Source organism: Gymnoscopelus microlampas (genome assembly GCF_963454915.1).
Source record: "Gymnoscopelus microlampas genome assembly, chromosome: 15".
NCBI lineage: Eukaryota > Metazoa > Chordata > Actinopteri > Myctophiformes > Myctophidae > Gymnoscopelus > Gymnoscopelus microlampas.
The window spans coordinates 16,012,966-16,035,556 of record NC_139952.1 but is presented as its reverse complement, the minus strand read 5'-3'; the positions used below and the strand labels follow the sequence as shown (position 1 = coordinate 16,035,556).

General features: G+C 40.0%; 2 protein-coding genes and 1 long non-coding RNA gene across 3 annotated transcripts in view; 1 reads left to right on the top strand and 2 right to left on the bottom strand.

The window, feature by feature from the left end:
* The window catches only part of sdc2 (syndecan 2), a 259,237-nt gene extending 236,646 nt beyond the window's left edge, over positions 1-22,591 (bottom strand). The window contains exon 1 of the mRNA XM_084080220.1: positions 22,586-22,591. The gene's annotated coding sequence lies outside the window, so the exon portion shown is untranslated. The remainder of the gene's footprint in view (positions 1-22,585) is intronic.
* Positions 181-8,435, bottom strand: LOC311061156 (mediator of RNA polymerase II transcription subunit 30). Its single transcript, XM_084079710.1, has 5 exons — positions 8,280-8,435; positions 7,186-7,429; positions 4,431-4,589; positions 3,697-3,786; positions 181-1,580 (listed from the first exon to the last, which is right to left on the bottom strand). Exons 2-5 carry the CDS (start codon positions 7,423-7,425, stop codon positions 1,485-1,487), a joined length of 585 nt encoding a protein of 194 aa, XP_083935836.1. The 5' UTR covers positions 7,426-7,429; positions 8,280-8,435; the 3' UTR covers positions 181-1,484.
* LOC311062213 lies at positions 15,930-19,414 on the top strand. Its single transcript, XR_014602476.1, has 2 exons — positions 15,930-16,028; positions 17,624-19,414. It is a non-coding gene; the product is annotated as an uncharacterized lncRNA (long non-coding RNA).

Below are 22,591 nucleotides of genomic sequence, written 5' to 3'. Positions count from 1 at the left end.
AGCCCTATCGAAAACTACAAGACAAACATCCACGACTGCATTTGGTACAGCAAGACCGTGATGTTAGCAAAAATAAATACCAGCTAAAAAAAAAAAAAAAATGTGCATAGTAACTGCTTATTTTGCCATTTAGGAGCTGTAATATAGAGTGCACAAACTATGTTCTGAGATTTCATTAGAAAAGAGATTTTATTTTGTAGAAAGAAAAGAACCCAAATGAACATTTTACAAAAATAAACCACCAGCAAGCAAGTCTCAACACCCTGAAGGTAAACAGGTGTGTTGCCTTGCAAACAGGCCGCTAATCTCATTAATCACATGCATACACAGGTGTGTACACTCTTTCACTCCCGTCTTGCACCAGACATACACACACACATACGGTACACACACGCATACCCTGAGATACATAGCTGCCAAGGGGCTAATTTAGATCCAAACCCCCTAAACCCATGAGGTTAATGTTTGTACTACACACAAAGGAATCCGAAGGGCAAATTCCCCTGTTGTTCGTCAATCTGATGAGCTTGTGCTTTCTGGAAGAATTAACTCCAATGAATTCAAATCTACCTGGTCCCCAGCCAGCACTTGTGGGCAAGCCACCATGAAGACGATATGTTTTATGCATTTCCACCCAAGGCAACCAAGGTTTCAATTCAAAAATATGGACGGCGTGAAAAAAAGGTGACATAGATAGATGGTTAACGACTTATTTGAATATTTATGAGAAAATGAAATCCCTTAAAAGAAAAAGGTTCACCCTAACGTGCTGACAATCACAGGTCAGCCAAGTGTCCAGAGGGGGGCTGGAAGGTACTGGAGTGAAATGTTCTCGTCCTCGCACAGCCGTAATCCTTTCTGATTCAATTGGCCCTCTTTGCATCTCCATCGCGTGCGAGGAAGCGAGTTGAGAAATCCATCAAACGCCTCCGACAACTCAAACTCTACACCAGTGGTTCTCGAAGTGGGGTCCAGGCAGGGACCCTCAGGGTTCCAAATGGACCCTTACAGGTCGGTAACTCCGAGAGTGTACATAATATGGAATCATTTAGTTCCATTTGTACACTCTCAGTTATGGGGGGGACCTTGAAATTAACCCATTAAGACCGGGGACGCATCTGCGTCTCATTTTAAGATTTCTTTGGGCTATTCAAAAATAGCAGATCTACAAGCTCGTAGCACGGCACTCAGTGTTTATTTTTGAAAAATCTTGAAAAAATATTTTCCAGATTTTTTTCAAAAAACTGTTGAGATTTAGATTTTTTTTAAGAATCGCCTCAGGTCTTAATGGGTTAAGAAATTTGAGAACCACTGCTCTACACCGATGAGAGAAAAACAATATGCTAAAAAACAGACTGAGATTCAAAGACGCAGGTTGAGGGCATACTGCAACATGTCATGTCAACCGGCGCAACCCCCTCCACCAAGTCATTGCTTTATTGGCTGTCTGTATGTAACCCCCGTCCATCCAGGTGTAAGTGATGTCACTTCCTGAGCGTCAGCATTGCGTTGACGTCCCACAGCAGATTCCTCATCTGGTCCATCAGAACTTTCATCTCCTGGTTCTTCTGACGCACTTTCTGCAGGGTGGATGACATGACAGGCATGAGCATCAGCAAGGTTGACAGTGGAGGACATGAGAATTATGGTCTTAAGCACTTACTCTATATATTTCATCGACCGGGGGTCCCCCAGGGGTTTTACTTGGTCCCCTCCTTTTTTTCCTCTATGCCAAATCCCTTCACCAAAAATAGTCGATCTACCACTTCACAACACATCGCATTGAGACGAGTTACGAGCTTGAAGATCGGCTATTTTCACCCAATGTTTGTTCGCCTAGTTTTGGGACGCTAGGGTTCATGTGGTTAAACTGTTTAAATGGGGCAGTTCACCGGAGGACATCTCTGAACTGAATTTAGCCCCAGCCTTCATTCCTCATCAGAGATCAGAGGTTTGTATTGCAAATATTGCTTGCAATATTTTTGTTTTATTTTGAATCAGTCACGCAAGTAAAAACATAACATTGTTTTATTTACGGTATTTGAATCCGATATGGTCACATTCATATCCCTCTGTGAAGCTTTATTTGCCCATAGCATTTCTTTTTTGACAGTTTACCAAAGTGCTGTATTTAAAACAACATAGATTAAACTTTTAATAGCTCTCAAGACAAATGTGTTAATGAGCGGAATATATCATATCAATATTCATTTTAATTGGGCTAAATGCTCCTATAAAAGACCCCAAAAAAAGCATAATGATAGCAAGAACAAGAATCCTCGTCTTCCTGGTCCCCTGACATGCTTTGGCCTCTTTCAGAGTTCATGCTGCCACCTAGAGGCATTTGCAGTGTAATTTCACAGCTCAGTTATGACAGTCGGTAGCTTTGTGAGCCTCACACACTGAGACCTACAGATCAATTAGCCAATATGAAGCAGCCACTGGCTCCCAGTGGCAGGCGTGCTTCATCCCCTTTGCCCTGGAAAGACATGCATGTGTCCAGACTAGCAAGTCAGTAACAACTGCTCCCTGTGGGAGACTGGAACCTTAGAATGGGCAGGAATAAAAAGGACGGTGAAGCAATTACAGGGCTTTCCCTGTTCATTATGAGGGGGGGAAGGTCGGTTGGACGGTGTTATGACATTTTGTCATAGTTTCAAGCTTTTAACACACTGTACAGTACACCAGGTCAGGGGCCGTTAGGACAATCAACTAGCAAATTACAATGCGACTCCCGTGGGTTATGGGATCTAGGCTATCAACTAGTCAACTCCCACCATTATCCCAGAGGAATGGTCGTATTGGGAGTATTCCCATTGGAGTATTATGGAAAATATTATGGGATTCAGACTCCAGTCTGTGTGTGTGGTCAAGATTCAGTGACATCATTACAACATCAGATCTTCAAGTAACATATCTACAACGCAAACTCTTCACAGACCATACTGTAGTTGAGGTATATAGAAACTAAACTGCAGAGTAGGTAGCCTTTGGGTCTGTGTATCATAAATGCATCAATACAGCATTTGTTACTGATTCTTCACATGTTCATAGATACACTATGAATTTGAAAGATGATTTAAAAGGATAACCAACACAATTTGGTGTGTTTAAGTGAATATATGCGTTCATTCTGAAACTGTGCAGTTTTAGTTAAGTAATGGGAAACACTGATTCCTCCATTCAAAGCAGAAATGTACGCAACATCCTAAACTTCAATTTGGGAACGCATACGTGTCATTTTAGATTTTAGCAATAACCATCATTTTATACTTTGGCTAATAAAAGATAGCAGATATACTCATAGCGCGGCACCGAGTGCCACGCTATGAGCTTGTATGTGCTAATCTTTGAATACATTTATATACATTTTTAACTCAAATCTTTGCTTCTGGGGGGTCCCTGAAACAACATTTTGATGGGGATCGGCGGCCAAAAACATAATTTTGGGGGTCCTTGACAAGAATAAGTTTGAGCACCACTGATATAGCAACAACAGTTTTTTCAGAAGACTTTGCATTTCTCAAATGTTTAACAAATGAACATTTGACAAATGACAAATGTTTGCAGATCTACAAGCTCATTTTGTATATCTGCTATTTTTGAATAGCCAAAGAAATCTAAAATGACACAGATGCGTTCCCAGATTTAATGGGTATTAAGTGTTTTAACTGGTGACGGAAAGCAGGAACTGACCTCCAGAACTTCTTGTCTCTCCTCGGCGACAGCAGGACTACAGGGCTCCACTCGGACCCCAGATATCTCCTCTGCTTTGTAAGGAACCAGCTGAGGATGAAAACACAAAAATATCCGGTTCTTAAAACACACTTAAGCCCCACTTTGTTCCATGACAAATAACAAAAATAGCTGATCTACAAGCTCGCAACATGTTGCATTGCGATGCATCGTGAGCTTGTAGATCAGATCTGCAATTTTTGTAGAAGAAAAAGAAAAGAAAGTGAAGGATTGTGAAGATTTTTGAAAGTTTGCCCAAAATTGGAACGCCAGGGTTAATGTTGTAACAAACATTCTCTGTTGTGGATGACGTTGATGTGTGATAGGAGAAGGCACAGAAAGAGGAACCTTTTTTTTAAAGATGTATTATTTATTATTTTTGGGGGGCTTTTATGCCTTTATTTATAAAACAGTAGGCTGACAGGAAATGGGGAGTGACACGCAGCAAAGGCCGTCGGGATCGGGACTCAAACCTGCGACACGCTGTCAGGCTACATTGAGCCTAAGTGCCTGGACTGCTACGACAGCTGTCCAGGCCTGCTACGACAGCTGTCCAGGCCCACAAAAAAGAGGAACTTTTGCAAAATATCAAGAAACTTTAAATAGTTTCCCCCTATTGTGTGTGTGGGGGGGGGGGGGATTCGCCACATTGGCATAGAGATTTGAAGTAGACGGGGGGGGACAGTCCAACTCACCTCTGCCGGATCCTCCTGCAGGTCAGAGGTCATCTCCACACAGCGTTCATAGAGCAGTCTGAGCTTGCGGAACAGCAGGGCCAGCTGGCGTAGGTGTTCCTGCAGCTTCCCAAAGCGGTCCTGGTACATGGCCTGGCTCTGTGTCACACCGTTGGGAAGCTACGGACAAACACACACAAAGTTTCTCTCTGGATTTCAAGGACAAATATAGCTGCAAGCAGCGATAATATGGGGCCAGGAGAGAGAAAGAGAAATGATAATTCCTTTAACAGGTCAGTTCATGAAAGTCCTTGCGGTCTTGTTTCCCATGAGGGCCTGTGAGCAATTAGGGGTTAAGAGTCTTGCTCAGGGACAAATTTCATGTCATCGACACATTTGCTGACCTCGCCTGGAATCGTACCTGGGGCAACCAGAGCCTCTGGCTCCCAAGGCGGGCTCAATAACCACTCAGCTATGGCCGACCCTGAGAGAGAGAGAGAGAGAGAGAGAGAGAGAGAGAGAGAGAGAGAGAGAGAGAGAGAGAGAGAGAGAGAGAGAGAGAGAGAGAGAGAGAGAGAGAGAGAGAGAGAGAGAGAGAGAGAGAGAGAGAGAGAGAGAGAGAGAGAGAGAGACGGAATAGATTGAAGATAGAAACGGAATAGATCGAAGAGACAGACATGGAAACGGAATAGATTGAGTCATGTTTTTTGCAATTCAACTTAAATGAGTGTGCATCAAGTGAGGCTTGAACCAGCAACCTTGTGGTCGTGAGGCACTCTTAGGTAGCTGCAACACTACCTATAGTGCTATAGCTTTGTCCAGGCTGATATTGTCTGTTGAGGATCACAAACTCTTGCCTTCTGTCATGACCCAAGCCCCTGTTTCACTAACACTAAGATCACTCGTTCACAAACCATTTACCAATTAAGAAATTGTACATCTCCTCAGAAGCAAAACTAGTGAAAGTAGCCGATCTACAAGCTCACAAACCATTAAAAGTTGTCAGATTGTACATCGGCTATTTTCACAATGAAGTATGTTATACATTGAAAAAACATACTCTCATTGCTATCTGAAAAGTTGTGAGATTGTAGATCAGCTGTATGTAAAAAACACTCAATTAAGTATTTCATGTTATCTTTAACAATTGCAGATGTATTCATTGATAGTCATGTTGTGTGAAATGCAACTTAGATGAAGTCTGCACCAAGTGAGGCTTGAACTGGTGACCTTCAGGTTGTGGGGCACACATTTAAGCGAGAAGCCACCAACAGACAAGAACCTGTGAAAAAGGAGATCACACAGATCATACAGTTTCACGCAAATAGCTGAAAAATCCTGGGTTTAAGTGTTTTTCAAACTGCTCAAGATTGCGGACAATCTAAGGGCGGTGCTTACTGGTCAACGTGATAGATGTGTTCCTCATTAGTCAAGGCACATGTGTAAGCAGGTCTAATGGCTGTCGGCCAAACGAGGCATGACTTTTGCCTGTTTAAAGTTTGCATTTTACAAAAATTGCTATAGCGCCCCCGTTTGACCAATTGGAGTAAGATTGGTTTCAGTGATATTTGGAATGGCCCTTTACATTTCTGCAAAGTTTCAAAGAATGGTAAGTCTGCATGTATGTGTTAGGGGCAGATGAATAATTGTCATAAAACTGCAATATTCATTGGCTCATTAAAGCTTCATTTTTTCACTTATGGAAGATATTTTGCAAACGTTTTTTGGTATAGGTCCAAAGTTCATGTGTAAAAAGTTTCGTGCAGATTACTCAAAAATCCCAGGAGGAGATAGGTTTTAACTGTTTTTCATATAATTCAAAATGGTGGGAGATCTAAAGGTCAGAGGTCAAAAGTCAGAGTGTGAAAGTTGTTCAGCATGAGGAGACGCATGTGTGCATCGAAGTTTCATGGCTGTAGGTGAAACAGGGCATGAGTTGTACCTGTTCAAAGTTGTCATTTTCAACTGAGTGCTATAGCGCCACCTTTTGACGAAAGATTGTGAGATTTATTTTTTGATCGTTTTTCATGACCATCTATCATATGGCCGAGTTTCATAAAAAGCGACTGCACGGTTCAGCCAGAACTGGCAAAAACGGCAGAAGAAGAAGAAGAAGAAGAAGAAGAAATGGAATAATGCGAATAACAATATGGGTCCATGCTGGAAGCCTGGCCCCATAATGAGAAGGCAATGTTGCAATGTTGCAAGATTATTTTTGGAAGAAGCGTATACAGTCTAATAACCATTTCATCCATTGAAAACGCGAGAGCGTATACCCACGGCCACGCGCATCGTATCGTAGCGTATACCCTCCGAAAAAACCTAGAACACAACACTGCTTAAAATGGGTTAATATATTCTGTTCCACTACGCATTGTTTATTTTTTTGTAAAGACATTCCACATTTTCACTTCATTTAAAAAGGGCAGTGACGATTCTGGGAAAGGGAGTTATTTAGTCAGAGATAGACAGAAATGGGGATGCAATCATGAGTGATTCCTAAGTAGCAAGACGGAGTAACTAAAGAGAAAATATAAAGGGTAAAAGGTAGGAAGCCTGCGTGCAGACTTTTTTGCATGTCTGCCAAACAGTTGAAAACATGCGCACACCTACTCCTTTTCCACACTGAAAATGGACCAGCATTCAATAAGGGAATTGATAAAGAATCTGATCAGATTAGCAGAATCTCTAATGGCATTTGTATTCAAATAAAATCGTAGCAATTCCCTTCCCACCCCTGGAGACAGACGATAAGACTCAGTCCAGTGTCCGGTACCTGTGTGGCCCGCGTTAACTGGAAGATCTCCATGGTGCGAGTGACAATGTCTTGGACGGTCTCCTGGCCGATGCGACACAGGAACACGGGTGAGATCTCTCTCAGCGCTCCCTGGGGAGGCATCGGGGGCTGGCCCGGTCCTGAGGCTGCACTGGGGGGCAAGTGAGGCTGTTGTTGTTGCTGCTGGGGTGGGATGCCCAACCCCACCTTCTGGGGCAAGGAGGAGGAGGCTGACATCATTTGTCTGGGGGAGAGAGGAGAGGAAATGATGACTAAAATTATGGAATGGCTAAAACGAGCTGCTTTCTGTCAGTGAATGTAATACAGGAGCAATTCACCAGGTTGATGACAGTAAAATTGTAACTTAAAAAATGAGTAATTGAATCAACAAACAAGTTACAACCTCCAAATGATAAAAAAGAAAAACTAAGTTGACAAATGATAGCACGGACTCCCCAAACAGTGTTGTAATACATTGTGTTGTTGTCTAGTGCAGTAGTTCTCAAACTTTTTCGTGCCAAGGACCCCCAAATTGATATGCATTTGGCCGTGGACCCCCATCTCAAAAATATTTTGTGCCAGGGGCCTCAGAAGCTAAAACAAATGTTCTCTTAAAGATAAATACATAGATTTGCACAAAATTGTCAACATTTTTCAAAAATAGCAGATCTACAAGCTCACAAAGCTGTGAGCTTGTATATCTGCTATTTTTGAACAGCCAAAGTATAATGGTTAAAATGATTGTGACCATATAACACATTTAGCAGGGGACCCCCTGGTACCAGCCTGGTACCCACCCACCAAGGACCCCTGGGAGCCGCCGGACCCTACTTTGAGAACCAATAGTCCAGAGTGGGCGGCTATGCTAATCCGGAGGAAAAAAATAGGCGATCTACAAGCTCACAGCGCATCACATGGCGAGTCCCTGTGGGCTTTTAGATCGGGTATTTTTCGGCGCGCCACACCGTCGTACGGCGACGTATAAAAGCCAGGTTTAAACGAAACAATGAAACGCGCGCAGCAGCAGCATCCCGTCTAGCTGCTTTACTACAGTCTAACTCTATGGCTATGCTTTAACACAGATCTCTTCTTACCTCAATAATAACTAACGCTCTTCAACCAGACGTTATCGACACAGCGGAGGCTTGGCGTAGACGGGAGCAAAAACAACAATGCGATGGTGGTTACTGGTTTATTGTGTTCAACCCTGGATACTAGAGGGAACATGCTGATTGTTTTCAGTATCATTATTTTTCATATCATTACGTCACTTCCTGGTTGAAATTCAAGGAGTAAGGAGAGGTCATGTACGTCACGCTGTTGGTGTTGGCACGGCACGGAGTCGAAAGTTTGAATAAAAAACAGAGCCTATAACAAGCCCTATCTTATTGCGAGATTTGCGACCTTTGTCCTTTTTCAATACTTTGTTTTACTTCTACTCCACAGCCACTCCACTGCCATCTCAGAGGCAAATATTCTACTTTTACTCTACTACAATTATATGAAAACGTTAGTTAGTTACTTTGTACATTTTGATTATTATTACAAAACATACATTAACCACTTCAGCCCTATATATATTTGGTACTTTATTTTTTTACTCAATTCCATTTTGAATATGGAACTTTTACTTGTAACAGAGTATTTCTACATTGCGGTATTGATAAAAAACATGTAAAACATGTGAGTACTTCTTCCATCATCACTGTAGTGTGTAGAGCACAGAGTCGGCTCAGGTGCGGGGTAATTAATGACACCTGTGTGTGCCCAATGGAGGAAATGTGGTCCGTTAGAATGTGAAACTCGTGGGAAAGTGGAGATATTTTAGTTAAGACACGTTTTCTGACATACTTTAAAATATTCACGGTCTATGGATATTCATGTTGAAACTAGATGACCCTAACGTCGCAACAATTAGTGAGTGTACAAATGGAGAGATAGCCTACAGCTTTTAATTCCGCCGCGATGAGGCCCGATTCGCCCGAAGAGATGTGAGTACTTTTTCCACCATCAAACTTGAGGAGCCAGCAGGAATGCAGTATGCAGCAGAGCTGCAGAGGCTCACGTTTGCTTAGAACAGTGGTTTTCAACCTTTTTAGCGTCAAGGACCCCCCAAATTGACACATATTAGCTCAGGGACCACCATTTGAAAAGATGTGCCAGGGACTCAACTATTTTGATTTCTTGGGGGTCCCAATCTACACTGTATCATCATCATCATCATCAGTGTTCATTTAACTCTGAGAGTGTACAAAATGGAACCAAATGGACCCGTTAGGGTCCATTTGGTTTCATTTGTACACTCTCAGAGTTACAGACATACAAGGGTCAATTTGGTTCCCAACTTAATTTGGCTGGGGACCCCCTGGAAACCCCTCAAGGACCACTGGTTGAGAACCACTGGCTTAGAACGTGCTGGTTCTGTGTGTGACCTCTCCTTGTTCAATATACTCCTTGGTTGAATGCCAGAAAGAAGCGTCCTTCTCTTCTACCACCAGATGGAGACAAAGACAAAACGACACACGCCTTGTGTCAATGATTTGATAGTGGGACACATGTTGTTCCACATTCTCAGTACAGTGAAGAATATAATAGGTCGTTTCTAGTTGTATATTCCTCACACACGTGAAAGAAGCAGATGTGTCTATTCATTCATACTACATACATTATAAAACCGCATCACTGTATCACAATTCTTAATGAATTGAATACACAGGGCCACAATGGAAACAAGCACCCAGGGCTTTTTGTGTTTTTGTGTTATCCTTTTAACAATCTTTGTAAACACAGACAGTACCTCAACTGCTAATGAAGTATTCTATCTATCTATCTATCTATCTATCTATCTATCTATCTATCTATCTATCTATCTATCTATCTATCTATCTATCTATCTATCTATCTATCTATCTATCTATCTATCTATCAAACAAACAAACAAACAAACAAACAAACAAACAAACAAACAAACAAACAAACAAACAAACAAACAAACAAACAAACAAACAAACAAACAAACAAACAAACAAACAAACAAACAAACAAACATACATCACCTCTTTCAGAATTCTGACATGAGCATTTGAATATATAGCCTATGGTATATAATTTAAATGTAAGCTTATGTAGGTCAACTGTGAGTCCTGGAATGAGAATAAGCTGGATATTCCAAACATAATTTGTACGTATTGCTAATTTGACACAATATACATAATCATTAATAGGATTGATTGATTCGATACTTTATTAACAATTTACAAGCTAGTACAGAGGTACAATTATACAGTAATGCTAAAAGGATAACTCAAAAAGTCCTAAGGGCTTGTTTCCATTGTGGTCGGAACTTTATTCTATCTGACCTTAGGCCAAAGCAACTACTCTGAATACAAGTTGTTGCTCCCAGTCCCTTCCTACTCTCATGCAAACCAGCTCTATTTCCAAAATGTAATTTGACTTTACCCCTGCTCTGTGCAAGTAATCTAACCACAGTTTCACTGATGGCTGATTTATAGCTATTAAATGTGACTTGATTTTTTAAAACTGATTCTGTCAGCGGGGTGGGGTTTAGGAATAGCTAGTTATATCTACTAACACTAATGAAAGTAAAAGACAAACCGACAAATCAAGTATATGGGTATTAACATTGCCTTTGGGTGTATGGGAATATGGGTTTAAAATATAAAATTGCTCTGCTTGCAGGAAAACTTTTAATTAATTACTGCCCTACCGCATGCCTGCTTTCTATTGTGCCACTGTTTACATTACAAGGTTTGTCAAGAAGTTCAAAGCTTTGACCCATTGTGACAGACTAGAATCACAAGGAAGTTCATTATTGTTTCTCATGTGATTTGATTTGTAGCAATAGAATGTCCTTATTGGATGTACGTGAATAAATATAACCAGCCACAGACATGGTCAGCCATATGAGTTCATATCAGTACTTCATCTTAGGTGGACAGTGTGGACATTTGGCATTGTCATTCCATAGCATTTGTTTTTGGCATTCAGCATTGTCAGGGGCAGAACATACAGAATGTTTTGTGATCCTATGATGCAAACAAAATGTTCTAAGTGCCTCATTTACAACAGAATTCAGTAGCATTTGATTAAGCTGCGTAGCAATTGAGCATAATAACATTTTAACCACTTGAACCCAGCATCCCTATTCTTGGCATGTCATAAATACAGTCTGTGTAGCTTAACGTTCAGCGAAAATAGCAGATCTACAAGCTTACTCTGTCTTGCGTTGTGACTCTGTGTATTGTGACGCATGTGATGCATTATGTAGATCAGCTATTTTCACCTAAAATATTTGGTGGAGGGGGCCAAGGATGGGTCCCTGGGGATCCTAAGTCAACAAAATATATAGGGTTTAAGCTGTGGTTACATACAAAGCAACAACAAGCTGGTTTGTTATTATCATACTGTCGCAACATGACATATTGGGACCACTCCTCCTTCAGATTATGCTTTTTCAATCTTTATTTACATGGTTGACACAGGGTTAAAAAATGTTTTTATTTTAATACCTTCCATTGTCTGTTGCTGCACAAATTGATCCCTTAAGGTTTATAAGTTCAAGTTTATGTCAATAAGAGAGTTGGTTATGACGTTTATGACATACTCCTCCCTCTCGTTACTGTTTCCTCGCATCTTTTGGGCTATATGTTCGGCACAGTGAAACATTAACAGAACTAGAAAAGGTGCTCCTCGGAGCACAGGTCCCTGCCAGGTCAGGTACGTTATTGTGGCCTCCTGGTGGCGCTTTAATAGGCCAATGTGAAAAAAGGTGCCATTTGTTCTTAGGCCTTTCATGGCAATCAGACACTGCATTCATGATTTGAGGCATTTTGTTCCAAAAATGTGTTTTGCTAAATTAGACCTGCTGGTGGTGCTATAACAGCCCAATGTGAGAAGGGTGGCATTTCCTCCTTGGTCTAGTGTGAATGTGCGTGTGAAATTTCACGGAAATTGCAAGCTGCGTGCATAGTCTGAGGCTTTTTGTTCAAAACGGACCAATCTTGCAAACTTTGGAAGCCAACCTTAGGCAATGAGGATGGAATATGGGAAATCGGACAGATCCGTGTTGATCACATGACTGTAGAGATACTGTGTACCGATTTGCACGTTTGGATCAAATATCTAGGAGTGATATAAAAAAAAATGTTTTGCACAAATCGGCCTCCTGGTGGCGCTATAACAGGCCCATGTGAAAAATGTGGGGCAGAGGTTCTGAATTGGCATTCAGGCAGTGTGTGTGCATAGTTTCGCAGCGACCGGGCCAACGGTGCCGGAGATTAGCTGGTCGCACACGGACAGGACACACGGACGGACGGACAGGGGGCAAAACATACTCTCGCGCCATGCCTTTCGGCCTGGCGGAGACAATAAATATAACTGACCAGATAAAGCATGCTTTCGTGCACGCACAACTAATACTTAACAGATAGCTATCAGAAACAGGAGGGAAAAATTAAGCTGTATTATATGGTGAGAATTATTGATTATAATCATTGGCTGAGAAAGATATGCAACTTACACATATTGTTTTGTATTACCTATTAAATGCACCTCATTTAAAACAGAATTCAGTAGCATTGGATTGACATAGCAACTGCATTGGCACAGGAGTCATCGGACACAGACATACAGTAAAAAGTGCCCTATACCAGGAAATATGCACTATGGTGATAAGGCCGGCGATAAAGCTCTACAAAGGCTTGGCTTTGTCCAGCTATGCTTTCATACTGGCTACTAGAACACAGTGTTACAGGAACAAGTCTGTTTCCCTCTCTGTCCCTCAAGTTGACCCACTTAAAAACTGTGATGAGCAGCAGTAAATGGACACAACAACAAAGTATAATGTAAATTAAACTATTATTAAACTACTACTATTATTTCTGTATTTATTTGTTTGTTTAGCTGAAGAAGAGGAAAACACCATATGGAATGTGCCCTCCCCCCATCTAATCATGTCTGGGTTCCATGCAGTTTTCCTTCCGTAACTTGACATAAGGTATCGACTCCACATACACAAATCTGTCAGTTGAAGCCCCAGATTGACTGTATCCTTCCTTTGAAATCATGAAATGACTAATAACGTCTGACACCAGGGGTCCTGGTTGGTTAGGTGGGTCAAGTATATTCTATATATATATTAGAATTTATTCCTTTTTAAGTTATGGTGTCATATTTTCATCCCTTCAATCCATTTGATCCAATGAAATATTCTAGGAAGACGAACCTGTATCACCATGTCCAGTGTAATTTAGAGTAGATGTTTACAGTAGTGATATCTGTGGCGCATACCTACAGTATAATACACTTGGAAATCTTATCACAATCAATATTATGGGTCGAGATAAAGTTGATGTTTGTTATGTGGAATGATTTACCGGCAGCTACTGTACTATATGTTTCTTATCAGAGTGAACATTTACAGCGCTCAAATCTGGGGCAGCGTGTGTGCATGTCCTTGATATTTGCATTATCTAGACTGAAAATGGAACTTGAAAAATATTGATGCACCACTGTAACTGCTAGAGAAACAGGCACCACTGTAACTGCTAGAGAAACAGACAAGATAATTACAGTATAAGATAAGATCAGAACATTTTATTGATCCCCGGAGGGAGATTCAGTGAGAAAGAATGACACATTGGATGGGATGTAGAGTAAGAGTCAAGACCCAAAACCAACATAAATAAGAATACAAACTAGAAAAAGTGCTCCTCGGAGCACAGGCCAGGTCAGGTAGGTTAGTGTGGGCCAGCAATGTTCTGAATTCGCCAATCAGGATGGAATGTGAAAAATCGGACGGAATTGTCTTGATCACTTGACTATTAGAGATAATGTGTACCGATTTGCTTGATGAAACAAAATAATAGTTTTGTAAAAATTGGCTTCCTGGTGGCGCTGTAATAGGGCAATGTTGAAAGGGTGGCATTTGCTCCTCACCGCAATCGGACACTGCGTTCATGATTTGCGGCATTTTGTTCAATAAACATAAAATTCAATGGTAATTAAGAGCGGACCCCAAATAAAATAGCCCTAGATGACTGCAATGGATCTCTGAATGAGTGAATGTGTACACTCTATCAAATATGAGAATGTGACTAAATGTGCAGTGAATTGATGAATTAATATACCTCTATCTCTATGAATCTATATTGCCAGTGAATATACGAAGGAATATATGTCAGTAACAATCAGTATACTGTACAGGTGCATAAATGCATGGTCTATTAAGAGTATCAACACTGAGTATATGAATTAATACACTGTACTGTATGTACAAACTATCAACAATGAACATGTATAGAATGAATGTACTGTATGTATAGATTATCAACAATGAATATAAGAATGGATGTGTAAAACTTTAAATAGTGAATATGATAATGAATACATATACTATATACAGCCTGTCAACAGACCTTCAACAGTATGATATCTGTTGCTGAATACGTATATGTACAATCTATCAGCAGTCATAAATACACCAACAGTGTGAAGTTGATTTCAACCAAAAGTGTTTTCATAGTGCCAATCATTGCTGTGGATTAAACTGTGTACATTTTCCAGTTATATTTCCAGAATATTTCCAAATTAAATTGATTTATTTTATCACTATTGGGGAGAAAATAACACTTTCATTAAAATATTCAGTAATGTTGAAAATATGTATATATCTACGATAGGCCCTCTTATCACAGTATCACTGACAGTGTTCAGTGGTTGTATTTGTGGTGGAATTCCATTCAGATTCCAGTTCTTTTATCAAGACCCGGTTTTGGGGTAAATAGTGGAACTGAAAGGATGGGATTAGATTTATCTACAATGGAATCAACGGAATTCCATGACTGGCATTCCACTGATTCCATTGTAAAACATAAAGGTATGTAGTGATTCCACACTACATGTATATACATTGTTACCACAGTCCTTAGTTAGGTCTGTTATGTAGTCTTTGACACCTCAATGTTAACTTTAATGTTAATGCTAGGAATCAAATGTTATACAAGTATATGTATATACGTGTAATGTATGTGTATACGTATATACATCCAGCATTGTTCTGAACAACATCATCTGGGATAATATAAGCCCTCAGCATCATTTCAGTGACATGCTCTACTCTCCACAGTTAAATCTGTTGCTGAGGTTGAATAAACTGTAACCAGTGGTGGAAACTAACCAAGTCTTCACTCAACTACTGCACTTAAGTACAATTTTGAGGAACATTTACTTTTCTTGAGTACTTGCATTTTTGAATACTTTATAGTGCTTGTACTATAACATCTCAGAAGCAAATATTGTGCTTTTTACTCCCACTACAATTACTTGACAGCTTACTTACTAGTTACTTTGCAGATTTTGATTATTAATACATTAACTGACCAATGGCATGCACCAAGCTTCCCAATGGCTGCGGCACCTACTGTAATCCAGTCTCTGTACTAACTAGAGGAGGCCAGTGTGTGTGTGTTGTCCTACTCTCATGCCGGCCCGGGGTAGATCACTAATTTGCCTCCCCTCGTTTACATATCAGACACATTTTATTATGTGCTCTCCCGGTATCAAAACCCCAACAGGGCAAACTGGCGACGGTCCAAATGTGCTCCGCACGATTGTTCTGCTGCTGCCTAGTGTGCTGACCTCCATGACTAATAACCGCTATCGCTATTAGGAAGATGGAGAGTCAGTGGGTATATAAAGACCCAGAGAATGGCCCCGCCACTGCCACAGAGAACCAAGGAGTCAGCATGGGGATCAACATGGGGGACACAAAGAAGTTTGTCTTTTGTGTCTGTCTGACCTCTCTGCTATTGGACAGTACTGTGGTAAGTGATGCTCACATGGAGGCCTGTATTACTGTACGGTCATAAAAATGTAAAATAAAATGTTAATTTAACTCTGAGAGTGTAGAGATGTAACCAAATGAACCCCCACGGATCCATTTGGTTAAATTTGTACACTCAGAGTTAAACATGGATAAATTAACACTGAGGATTTTTACTGTGTAATATCCCATTTTCATTTAACTGAAAGTGTTAAAATTGACCCCTATGGGACCAGATTTTACTGTGTGGATATATATTTACATTCTTAAGTCATGTTTGGAAAAATGGTGTTCTTTTTGTACTTTGTTTTTCTGTTTTCCTAATATGTAAACTAGTATTGCGTAAACAAAACAGGCACACTGCTGCTTGCTCTGGTTATAATCAAATCAAATCATCGTCTGCTGATGATTAATGGTGAAGCATTTAAATGTCATGTACTACTCTAGGCAAATAGTGTGTATTTGTGTATGTGTGCTGGAAGCAAAAGGGTGAACCGAAGGGAATTTCACTTTGTACTAAGTTCTTTTTTGTAAGTTAAGCAAAGGTTTTTAGGAACGTGATATTTATGTGCAAGTGCATTCAAATTGATTGTTTTTCCGACAGTCCACCTTTTTTATTTTTTACAATATAACTTTGCGAATTTCATATAATACCATAATGTGATAGACATTAAATATCTGAAAAACTATTAAAACCGTTATGAGACAGACAAATCGATTTGGCCTGTGCAAATATAAGTTTCATTGGCCTGGAACACAAAAACTCACAAACAGACTGTATAGTGTGTCCTGAGATGATACAGTATGTTGAATCATTACAGTAAGTCACTATTTTATTATGCCTTAAACATGTCTGTTTATATGAATCATAATCATTTATTTTAGCATTGTTTTGTAATGTAAGCATTTTCCCTATGATACACTATAATATCATCCTCCAATGGGGGTACAGTATCTGCCTTGGAGAGAGCTTCCAGTGGAAGATTAAAAAAACAAAACAATTAGGGAATATCATGGGAAATTAAAAGATAGGGTCTGGATTAGGAGATGAAAGGCAGAGGCAGGCAGTCAGAGGACACACATACAGTATTACATAACACAAAGGACACTAAACTCACTGGTCTCCATGCCAATTTCCAACCGCAGCAGTATGCAAAGCACGGTTAATGTCTCATGCCGCGTGTACTCAAACTGACGCACCAGGTGCTTGACCTTTGCATGGCATGACTAATTACCGGTGTGGCAGAGATGGCAGAATGCAGTACAGTGTGGGAGGGCTTTATCTGTGGCATCAACTGGACAATTAATGTTGAGCTATAAGGAAACACTCTCCACCACCATGAGGTCACTTGCTGATATGGGAAACCTTAATATTGAAAACATCAGGGACTAATTGGCACAAGATAGAAATAATGATGTACTTTAATGGCATTGCTAAAGTTTATTATGTTTAAAGTTCAGTGGTGCCTTGCTCAAAGCCAATGTGTGTTTCTTCAAGAGCCTTTTGATCAATGAGTCGTATTGTGACATGGGAAATTTTGTTCATTTATTTTAAACACAATAAGATTTTTGTTTGTTTTGTTTGGGGGTTTTCAGGGCTCGGAGGAGAGTTTCAACACGACAAGTGCACCAATGACCAACTCCTCACAGACAGCTAGCATCAACCAATCTGCGATAAATACGACGGTGTCGAACTCAACTGAAAACCCAAACAACACTCCAAGCTGTGTTGGAACCGCAGAGCCATCGAACTCGTCCTCTTCCCCTACCAACTCTTCAAATCCATCTGACCATACTGTGCCTGCTCCCACCTCAACATCACCAACTGTTTCCAGCGGAATCACTCCTGGTCATAGCACTACAAGCATCCACGGCAGCTCAACCAACAGAACCAGCACTCCACATACCACAAGTGGACATAACACTGTACACCACACGAGTCACAGTGGAAGCACAAATCGGCGGACCCCTACTGCGCCGTCCAGTGGAGGATCTTCTGTCTTATTTGGGTCTTGTGGCCAACTCCTGGTGCCTGTAATCTCCATTATGATACACAGTGTATAGGACCACAATGTAATCCCTCTGGATTCAGTGCTACAGATACCTTTCCCATTGTTTCAAAACAATACCGCAAGGTTCCTTTGCAATCTGAAGTACTAGAAGTAGTATTCCGTTAACAAAAAGACAAATGAGCATCAATCATTGACCACAAATCTTTATAGAATGTCTATATACAGGATCTGTAAATTATTATCGATATAACTCATTCAAACTCTGAGCATATACATGGTTAAAGGGTGTCACTGTAAGTATTTCACAAGAGTTATGAAGTGCTTTGCATGAAACAAAGCACAGAGCTCTTTTCCGCTTCTGAACATGACTGGTTACTAGAGTCTCAAAGAACCATGATTTCTTATACTGTGCACCAACACTAAAACCACATTTAAATCATGGATACAAAAAACAAGTTTGTAAAGTAATTCATTATAGATTGTATTTGTTTTGTAAATAAAAATGAATGAATTATCAGTATATTAATATATCAACAAATGTTTTGTTCACAGCTTAAAAAAAGCAAATTGGTTGACTATAAACTGGTATAGCAAGAAATGGATACAGTAGTAGTAGCAAACAAAAGAAACTGAGATTAATGAATAACCAAACAATGGGAAATGAAACCTCCGGTACTGTATGTCCTACAGTGTAACTATTAAGGCACATCTCTGGAAAACAAAACTTATATTTGCATCTCTAACTTTTAAATTGGGACCATATAAAATCCACTAGTTATTAAATGTATCGGGATGAATGTTCCTCTTAAGTTTGATGCCAAGCTTTCACACAAATTCAATGCACAATTCATATGCAATGCACTGCATGATGTATGGATCCAAACATCTACCCTTAAGGAACTACTTTGTTCCCTTAGCAGAGGCGTATGTGACTTCTGCTTCTTGTTCTTTATCATCTTTATTGCTGATTCAGGGTCCTATGCAGACAGGCATAATTACCATCAACTTTCAAAACTGGATTCTCCTACTTCCACCATGAAGTCCATTTTAACCCTGGATTCCCAATTTTGCACATGTTTTAGGCGAATTGTTTGAAGATGTTTCCAAAATAGCCAATCTACAAGCTTGCGACGTGTTTTGAGCTTGTAGATTGGTTATTTTAGAAATAATTAACATTTCACCAGGGTGAAACAAAAATGGGTGATGCTTTTATTTATTTACCAAGCAGTGCACAAACATTGTCAGTAATGACAGAGAAATATCGATCCATGTTTGTCTCGGGTCAATGTAGTATGTATTCATGAATTGTTTGACTGCTGACAACAGCTACACTATGTTATCTAATAACATTAAATTAAATGTGTTTTTCCCCCTTGTTAGTTATTTTGTTTATTTTTTTCCATATCCAGGACGAGGAAGAGCTGTTTTTCCACACAAACTAATGTTTTTGTAAAGTTTTTAAAGCCAAAGCCAGCATTTAAAGAACAAAAAGTGAACATTAAACAAAAGTTGTTCTTTCGTCAATTGACATTAAGATTTTGCTGTTCACAATTCGGTGACCAACAGATGTCTCCTGTGACCCAAGTTGGGTCCCAACCCACAGTTTGTGCACCACTGGATTGGCTATCCAGCGGTGCAAAAACCAGCCTGCCTGCTAGAAAGTGTTGGATTCCTGGTGAGGTGTTTTATTGCAGAGTAAGAAGAAAATTGGTACAATAATCTACATAATTTATATATGGCAGGTCAATCCTGAGCAGATATGCAATCTTACATAAACTGTGTTCTCTTTTAAATGAAGTGTTTTTTCTCTCAGGAGTGCACCTCTGCTTCAGGAAAGACATGACTCAGGCGTAACGTAAAAACAAATTGAATGTTCTCACAATGAGTGTACTCACAATAGCCTTATTCCAGTCTATTATACTATAGTATAAACCTGAGGAAATGTTTTGTAAACCAAGAATAATACGTTGTAGGATAGTAGGCCTGCTGCTTAAATCTCAGCAATGCATAATTTGATTAATGTAAGAACATGAGTGCAAAGTGAACCATGTACCAAATCAAGCAAAGTACTTGATTTAACGCTGCTACAGTAAGTGTTAAAAACTCAAGTTATGCAAATTGATTGATCTGATTGTAAATAATTACACATGCTGTACATTCACTACCAACTATATACTGTATGTGGTTATGTGACAGCTTGTGGGTTAGTTTTTTTTCCACAAAACCCACCTTGTGCCACAGGAAAATGAAACCTAAGTATTTTATGTGCACCTTTTATTTCTCTTATCTTCAAATGGAGATAGTAAAGGCACTATAAAGAAACAACTTATCAAACTGTGATGAAATGGCTTACCAACATGAATTATATTAGCAACTGTGCTGTAAAAAGACCAGCTCTTAGAGTGGCCGCCCGAGATTGAAAAGTTGGGAAACAGTCATACCAAAGACCATACAAAAAACAATGCCTTCCTGCTTGGCACTCAGTCAGCATCAAAGGTTGGATTGGGGGGGGAGTCCCTTCAGCATCGTGTCCAGGGGGTGTACTTGCTGACATGCTGCCTCACGTTAAAGACACTGGAGAAAGGCTCCTGAACTGTGGGCCACATGCCTCTGGAAGGTTTTGGTTCTCATGGCCACTTACTTATTTACTGTATGTAAGTAGCCCTGTGTCTATTAAAGCTCAGTGAAATGATGAAAAAATAAGATTAGCCAAGATGGATTCAGTTACATATTTAAAGGACCCGAGGGTAGGAATTAATAACAGTAAATACCACCATAACCACTTATGCCCTATTCCATAATCAGTCGTATGACCTTGCCGTGTGGAAATAGCCAATCTACAAGCTCACGTCACCTCGTGATGCAGCTTGTCAATCAGCTATTTTAACTATTTTAGAATCATTTTTAATTCCTCTACAATCTTGGGAAAATATTTAAAGTAGTTAAGGACAAAAATCTCACTGGCATTAAATGCCCAGCTATGTTTGATAAAATTATGACCTATACCTCCAGTTTGATCAATTAGCCTGCATATAACTCTTTGTTAATCCCATGAGTTGACCTATTAGGGTTCATGTTCATTTTTGTCTTGATCCCATGCATGTTCTCTGAGCTTTGATGCAACGAGGCTGATGTTAACATCTGCAATACACAAATTGGACTTTATACAACTACAACACACCAAGAAAGCACACACATACAGTACTGTGAAATAATTATGCATTTATATAACGTCACTTGTATCTCCATATTGAGTTATTTTTCTATAGAGATAAGTGCTATTTGTCAAACTTAAAGTATTTTACCACTTAAGCCCGATCTTATACTTTCAAAATATTTTGAACATACCAGTTTTCCACCCCACAGCAACGATAAGATGTGTGATTCAGTGTAAAATCCTGAGTGTAAAAATGGACAGATGGTTACATTTTACAGTGTGCTTTTAGGCTTTCTTGACCCTCTTATCTTTAATTCCAAACAACTGTAAACATTCCAGACTGTTAAGGGCCATGCCACCCTACACAGTTTATAGTAAAGGGATCATGTTGCATCACATCAGCAAACATCAACTTGGACAAGTACGTTTTAAAGGCCTTACCTTTTCTTCTGAATCTTCTAGTTACAATAGTAATAAAGGCAAATGACTCAATTGGATGAGCAGTTAAAATGACAAACCTTCATGACTTGATAAATTGGTTTGAAAAGAAAGGCAGGTACTGTAGGTGGTTTTGCATGCGAGGCCTCCAGCTGGGGTGGAGTGTGGTCAGGATGACTTCCTGAATAAGAACAGGTCGTGGGGATGCTTTATAAAAGAGGCAGCCTCTCTCTAGTCTACACATTGTCCACAGGTCCATAGACAAGACTGGCTCACCTACAAGAGCAAACACAGAACAAACCCAGGAAGGATTAGCAGGTATTGACAATATAGTTGGCAGCATTAAGCTACCTCCAGCTTTGCTCCTTTTCCATTTACATGAGCATCTAGAAGAGGAAATTGATCATCTTTTATACAACATGAAGTGCCTTGTTTTGGTATGCGGCTCACTGGCTCTTCTCCTATTCTCCAACTATGCAGAGGTAATGCATTCAACTCATTCAATCTATGTTGGCAATTCAATTTGTGCTTTTACATTGATAGATCAGTGGACCGCTAGAGTTTAAGTTGTTAACCCTTTGTGGAATCTCTCTCATTGATAGCATAATAGCTGAAGGAGCAAAAAAGTTGTGTTATGACATTTTTATTGGTGGAATTTACTTCTCAATGTACTTCACCACGCCCTTCTACAGTGTATGTCATTACTGCACGAACACCATGAAACTGACTGTAAATGCAATATTAGTTAATCGCCCAATCATGTAAGCTTGTAGCTTGGTTTCATTGTTGTCATATCATTTACACATACATTTCTTTCTGTTACGCTCTCTGCATCCTTTCCCTATCTTCCTTGTGCGCCCTGTCGTCACTCCTTCTCACCCCTCTGTTCATCTTATCTTTCTCCTCCCCTGCATCTCTCCCTCACTGTCTTTCTCTCTCTCGCTCTCTCTCGCTCTC